This window comes from Gavialis gangeticus, unplaced genomic scaffold, assembly GCF_001723915.1.
Source record: "Gavialis gangeticus isolate Ggan-Ray unplaced genomic scaffold, GavGan_comp1, whole genome shotgun sequence".
NCBI classification, from domain to species: domain Eukaryota; kingdom Metazoa; phylum Chordata; order Crocodylia; family Gavialidae; genus Gavialis; species Gavialis gangeticus.
The window spans coordinates 7084404-7091314 of NW_017728993.1; the positions used below are offsets into that span (position 1 = coordinate 7084404).

At 43.7% G+C, this 6911-nt stretch overlaps 1 protein-coding gene across 2 annotated transcripts in view; it reads right to left on the reverse strand.

The window, feature by feature from the left end:
* Positions 1-4400, reverse strand: part of DNAJC6 (DnaJ heat shock protein family (Hsp40) member C6) — a 132697-nt gene extending 128297 nt beyond the window's left edge. The window contains exon 1 of one of the 2 annotated variants that reach the window (XM_019528444.1): positions 4163-4400. In XM_019528444.1, the coding sequence (XP_019383989.1) occupies positions 4163-4184 (22 nt within the window). In that variant the 5' untranslated portion in view covers positions 4185-4400. The remainder of the gene's footprint in view (positions 1-4162) is intronic. The other variant, XM_019528441.1, reaches the window with a different exon arrangement.
* Positions 4401-6911: the final 2511 nt, after the last annotated feature.

Genomic DNA, 6911 nt, shown 5'->3' on the forward strand with positions numbered 1-6911 from the left:
TGCTGGTGCCCCTCACTTCCCCCTCCAAAGACCCCAGCCCTGCTCATGCCCCTCACTGTCCCCACAACAGCTGCCTCACCCTGCTCGTGCCCCTTGGCCCCCACCCCCAGCCCTGCCGGAGGGGGCCCGCAGCTGCCAGGGCTATGGGGCCAGGTCCACAGCTTCCTTCCCCCAACAGAAGGCAGCAGCTGCTGCAGCAGAAGGAGCACAGAGCCAGCTCCCCCACTGCTGCTGCAAGCTCAGGTTGGGGCAGGGGCAGTGCCAGCTCCTGGTCCCCCCCAGCCCTGCTGGTGTCCCCAGCCACAATCTGCAACCCCTCAGCCCTGCTGGAGGGGGCCCCCAGGTCCCTGCAAGCCCGACTTATCTTACAGGCTTCAGGCGTGAAAAGTGAGCCTGAGCTGAGCCGTGGCTGACTGAGAGCCTCAGGTCCCACCCTTTGCCTTATCTCCCTCCCCCTCCGGGCAGGGCTGGGGGTTTCCTGCCCCTTTTGCAATCAGCTTTTGCAGTCTGGAAGTCTGGCAGTCTGCAAAGCTCTGTACAAAAGGGGGAAATCCATGGGTTTGTCTGCTAAAAGGGAAAATCCATTTTTTTCTCTGATAAAATGGGGAAATCCATGATTTTCTGTTTTTCTGTGAGAAATGGAAAACCCAGATCCCTCATGATTAGAAAGGAAAAGAATCTTATACTTTAAGGCATTGATCTGAAGTCAGAAAAATATGGCCATACCACACGTCCTTTTTATCAAGGATTTTTTTTTACCACATGGAAAATATATTTGTTTTTACTATTAAAAAAATTTCATGGCAATAATTCAAGAAAATAAAAATTTCAACCAATTTTGTATTTCAGACAGACAGTACTTTGTCTGCCTTTTGACAGAAAAGAGAATTTTAATTTTCCCCAGAAAACACACTTGTTCGGCTGAAAATCCAATTTTCTGTCAAATAAAGGCAGTTGCAGATATGGATCCACTCTTGAGTGTATCCAAAGGAGTTGCAGTGACACCGTCACATCCCCTTTTCAGACCATGATGCAGAAGTGGCAGCCGGGACTTTTTGGCTAGGGACAGAAATTACACATAATTCAGTGTAAGTGATTGGAAACCAGTTCAAATCTGTAACACAACAGTCATTCAGTGCACATAAACTGCTTTCAAAATGACTGAAACTGATTTAAGATACACCTGGATGGATGTACTATCAGACTTAACTGATTTTGGTTAAATCAGTTTATTGAACTTCTGTCCCAGATCCCCTCCACAGTCAAGTTAACTCACAGTCCCCCAGCATCCCAAGATGCCTTGCACCTCTCCCTTCCACACCCCCCCCCGCTCTTGCTGGATGGGTCAGCTAGTCTTGTCCCAAGCTGTCTGCTCCGGCTGAGCTGGGAGGTGTGCTCTAGCACCTTCCCCCTGGCTTCTGGACTGGGCCACTGCAGGCATGTGGCTGCATTTCTGGAATCAAAAGTGAATGTCTGGTCACTTGCTTATCAGTTTAATCTACACAGCTTAGACTAACCTGCAAAGATTGAATTGATTCAGCCTTGGGCTTTTTGACTGTCTGCACTTAGCCTTTAGGTCCCTGAGGCAAGTAAGAATTCCCATCCCATTCCCCTCTGTGCTCAGCAGCACATCTTTTCCCCTCCCATTCACTGCCCCCAGCTGACCCAGGAGCAGGGGGAGCTCTAGAGCTGGAGTAGGGCAAGAGAGGCTCTGGAGTGGGGATAGCCAAAGTGAAGGCCAGGGAAGGGGAGGGGAGCAGAGGGGAGGTGCTGCTGAGCACAGAGGGGAAGGGAGTGGGTGCTGAAAGCAGGAAGGGTAAAGGATTCTTATCCGATTTCAGCACTTAATCAAAAGTCCCCAGCTGCTGATCCCATGGCATGATATTCCTGCCCTGGTTGGGGGAAGGCCGAGAAGGAAGCATGCAGGCACTTCTCTGGCTCTAGTCCGTGCTCCTGCACTCTCTTTACAAAATTCTGGGCCCACTTACAGATACAGTTCCAAGTTTTGCCACTTTCCTGTAATTGCCCGTGCAACTCAGTTCATCTCTCTGTGCCTCCATTCCCAACTGTATGGTGGGCTTTTTCATCCTGTCTCTTTTCTACCCTTTATAATTCTTATCTGCTTAAACTGCAAACTCTTCAGAGAAGCGACCGCCTCTGGTTACCAGTATCTACATTGCCTGGGCACAATGGAGTCCCAGCATCTGACGATGCCTTTATATGCTTTTGTAATATTAAGAGTTCATTAGTAATAATAATGAGCATTCCTACAGTAATATTTACAGTATTTTTATTTGAGCTACTTATGCACTGATAGAGGGATTAAAGAGTATCTACACATCATTTTAAAAATGAATGGAAATTATGTCATAATGCTTCCAGAGCACTGTAACATAAGATCAGTATCTCTTCAGGAATCATCTGTTCATTGGTCATGTCCATAGTATATTCTTCTGTACAGTACACATGCTCTGACATTGATAAACAGAAATGCAGCAACCTACGTAACATAAAGTCCTGATCTTGTTTCAAATATTATACCGAAAGCATCATCGTTTATTTAACCATCCCTAGACTGTAGGACCAGATTGTTTAAAGTCCATCCAAAAATGCTCTGAATAGTATATCTCAGTGCAATTCTCTCTCTCCACCATCAAAATATGCTGACTGCCTTTGACAAGCATTTACCAGTGTGCTAGATTGTCCCTCAAAACATATAGGATTTTAGCAAATCCTAATATAAAATACACAAGTTTCTAGCCAAAAGAGTCTAGGAAATAAAAACATATACCGGGCAACAGCATAGGCTTGAGGCCTACACTATCTGGCTACATCAAGGATTAATCTGCAGCAGGGTAAAGCTGTATGCGGAACAGATTAGTTCAGTCGGCAATTAAATGCTGGAGCTTACCCTACCAACAGCATTCAGTAAAAACCAGCATTCAAGGACAAAATATGGTTCCTCCTTAAGGCATACAGTTTCTCCAAAATGCTGCATACATCATCTGCTAACATTTCTGGGACTACAAACAAGCAAGCTGTGTCACAGCTGGCTAAATATAGTGCAGCCTATGTTATCTTAATACTGTCTGTGCCATCTAAATTACTTGATACGGAGTCACAGGGGGCTATTTTTCCCTTGAACAACGCTGTGACTAAGAGAAATCCCTCAGTTGAGGGGATTTTAAAAGATGGAGGCCCTCATGTGAATTTGAAATGTGAATAAAGGTTTATTATTTTCCATTCCTATGGGCCTGTGTAGTAATACGAGTCAAAATGCATCAAGAAGAAGTAATAATTCCTGTTTAAAAGTCTCAGTAATCTAGAAATAATACTGTGTACAAGATGTCCCTTAGATATGGGAGTCTAGCATCAGAAAAACAATTGACATTACCACCACTGCTGTCGTCTCTGCTTTCACCTCTCTGAACAGCCTCGTTTGTGGCTGTCTTAACAACAAGGCAAGTGTATTTTAATATAAATTTTAGATTTTTTCTATTCTGAGCTGAAACATCATTTTCCCATAAGGAATACAGTGCTATATTCATCTCAGAATATCAGCATAGACAGTTCTGAAGGTCAGTTTGACAACATACGTTCTGAAAAGACTGAGTACCTGTATTTGATAATAATATTTATAATTCCTAAACATATACCTCATTTATATATCCATAGCAAGCAGACATGCACTCAGATATCACAGCATATCATTATCCTTGACACTTGAAAACATCCTCTTATTTTTCTTTACTAAAGGTAATCTGCTCAGATGATGACACAACATTCATTAAAAACACAAACGTTTTGATATGTAAGCAAAGCTTCAGTTGATCTAGCCTCAATATTCTAGGTATGTGGAAAGGGGGATAGCTTTTCAGTTATACAGATACTAAATGCACAGCTTGCCACTTATGAAATTCAACATCTTACTTACCATCAAACAGCAATATTTGATGCACTGAAATAAAAACAGGGTTCACTGCAATCTCTTTCCTCCAGCATATTATATAACAACGGTGTTTTTTTTTAACTGGGGTTTTTGCATCACAGATACAGAATGCAGGATGCATTTTTTTTAAATGGTTACTCAGCACCATGTACTTAATTATGCACCATCTTATTCTTTTTCCATTATACACAGTTCCATTTAGTTTTTCCTTACCTTTATTTTCAGATTGCTTCATTCTCTTCTTCCTCTTGCTGCAGATCAGCAGGAAGCCCAAGCTGATTTGTGAAACGCTGACTTTTGATTTGTCATTCACGGCCAGTCATAGGTCACGGAGGCTACGTCCATCAAGCAGTGGCACCGATGTGCAATAATTGTATTTAAGTGTGTATGGTACTGGGTTATAGTTGAGATTATACAGAATCGGAGAAGGATGAGGATGTAAGCAGACATAACACACTTCCTAAAATGTGGCATGGAGTAGGATCTGGAGTCAAATGATTTTCCCCTAAATCAATTCTGCACCAAGTTTGTTTGTTTGTTTGTTTGTTTTAAATCAAAATCCCTTGGACCAAATTCAGCGGGAAAGAAGTGCATAGGTAAGACAGTATTCAGTAGCAGAGCACTTGGAAATTGGAAGGAAGTTTGATTAGCAAGACGACATGCCCACGGATTTCAAATTCAGATACATTCATTTCTATTTTTCATCATTCCCCTTGGGAATGACACTTGCTGTTATAAGCTGTGACCATGCTGATTCCTTCTTGTGTTAAGCAGCCACTGTAAATCCAACATTGTTATGGAAAAAAAGAGAGCAAATTGCAATGGACTTGAAGGACTGTCTATCTAGTAGATGTATAAATGCTACAGCTAACAAGTCCAGTAAACACTGCTGCTTATTAAAAATTCTTATCACAGTCCTGCTGTGGTAGTAGCAGCATTATCAGCCAGGAGTTGTTTCTTCAGGGCAAGATCTTATTAAACAAATTCAATGGGCAGTTCTACTAAAGGTACTTCTACAGCTCACATTCCCATAGTATCTGAACATCTCATAACCTTTAATGTAGTTATCCTCACAACTACCTCTGTGTAGTAAGGAACCATAGCTGGCTAAATTAAATAAGAAGGTTAAACAAGAAGTCTGGAATAGAGAAAAAGGTTGAGCTGATGACTTCCACTGTAGTGCTAACTACTGAACCGTCCTTCTCCACAGTCTGCCGTGATAACACTGCCCCTCCCAGAACCCAGGAAAGTCATCTGTAAAATAAATGGACTTTCCTGATAATTTATGTCCTCTAATTAATCACAGTACCTTTCCCAGATTAAAAAGCCAATGTGGGGATGCTTCAAGGTGTGTTGCAGCACACATCCAAGCAGCACATTTAACAGCACCATGCAGGGAACCCACAATTCTTGAAACAGTTCACAATTTGCAGAATATGAAACTCAGAAGAAGTATTCCCCAAGGTGATAACCAGCCTTAATTAATTAGTATATGGGTAAATGGAACGTGAACCAGTGCTCTAACTAAAATTGGCCTACTACTATCACTAGGGGAATCCAGTATGAAATATTAAATGTCACTCATTAAAGTTGTTTGTATTTGATAACAGACTGGGTTCATCTCTACCCATATGCATATCTGCATGTTCACTGAAGGCTTTGTCATTGTAATTTTTGCTGCTTATTTGGAATTGCACAGTGGCAAGGATGATAAAATCTGGACTCCCCACTCCAAAAATAAAACAAGTCTTGCTCACCTTATATGGGATTTTCTTTAACTCTTAATAGTATTAGGACCATGACATTAATTTGAGATTAATTGTACTCAAGTATTTATATAAAACTCAAACAGTTAACATTTCAGAAGCTTCCGCTCCCAATCAGGCACCAAAATAGGTAGTCACATTTCAAGACAGGTCAGCACATTTAATGGTAAAATCTCTTGAAACTCTAGCCAGATGTAGCTTAATGGAACTTGACTGGAGCTTTTTTAAAAGTTTGGCCCCAACCGTGAGCACTGAACACTTGAAAATCTGGTTCAGTATGTTCATAGGGCCATATGCATACACAAACACAGCCAAACGTTCCCTAGGGAAGTATAAGCAGTAGAGGGAACAGGACCCATTTTTTTAAATGCGTCCTCTACCCTTTCTTGAGCAGGTCTAGATGACATTAAAAGTGCCAGGGTCCTTGTTTCACTAAGGACCACAAAGGGCAGTAGGGAAGTGGTGGGATACTTTCCTTAAGAGTTTATTGCCAGCAGGACCTCAGAGGAGCATAAAGGAGAAGAGACTGTTGGTGTGTCTACACATGCATTAGATCCAGGAGCAGTTTGCTCACCAGTAAATTACTCACAAGTAAATGTTCCCATGCAGGTGTCTACACGTGTCGGACAGCGGGAGTAGATTTGCTACTAATGGCAGCAAATTGCTCTAGCTTCCTGGGGCCCTGCAATGGGCCCCTGCCACCACCAGGGGAAGCTCTAGGCCTGGGGGCTGGCAGGGAGCACTGGGCCAGGAGCCAGTTGTCTTCTGGCCAGAGCTGGGACATTCATCTCTGCCCCCTAGGGACTGCCTGATGCCAGGGTGGAGACAATGTCCCCCAGGTTGGCAAAAGAAAGTTCCCCATCCAGGCTCCCTGATCGTGGCAGGGGACTTGGAAAGCGCTGCAGGTGAGGGGCTGCTCCCAGCCCTCCTACCCCAATCCACTGGTGTGGCAGCTGGTAGCAAACCCCCAGCTGGAATCCCTGCCCAGCCAGGGGCTCACTGCTAGCTGCCCCACTGGTGGATCAGGACAGGGGCTACTCCTCACCCAGGCTCTGGTGGTGAAACCTGCCCTGGCATCAGGCAGCTCCCATGGGCAAGGAACAAACTCCCACCCCCTGGTGGCCAGCTGACTGGAGCCGAGCACTAGTGTACCATAACTACTTGCGAGTACATTTTCTACTTGCATTTGCAGGTAA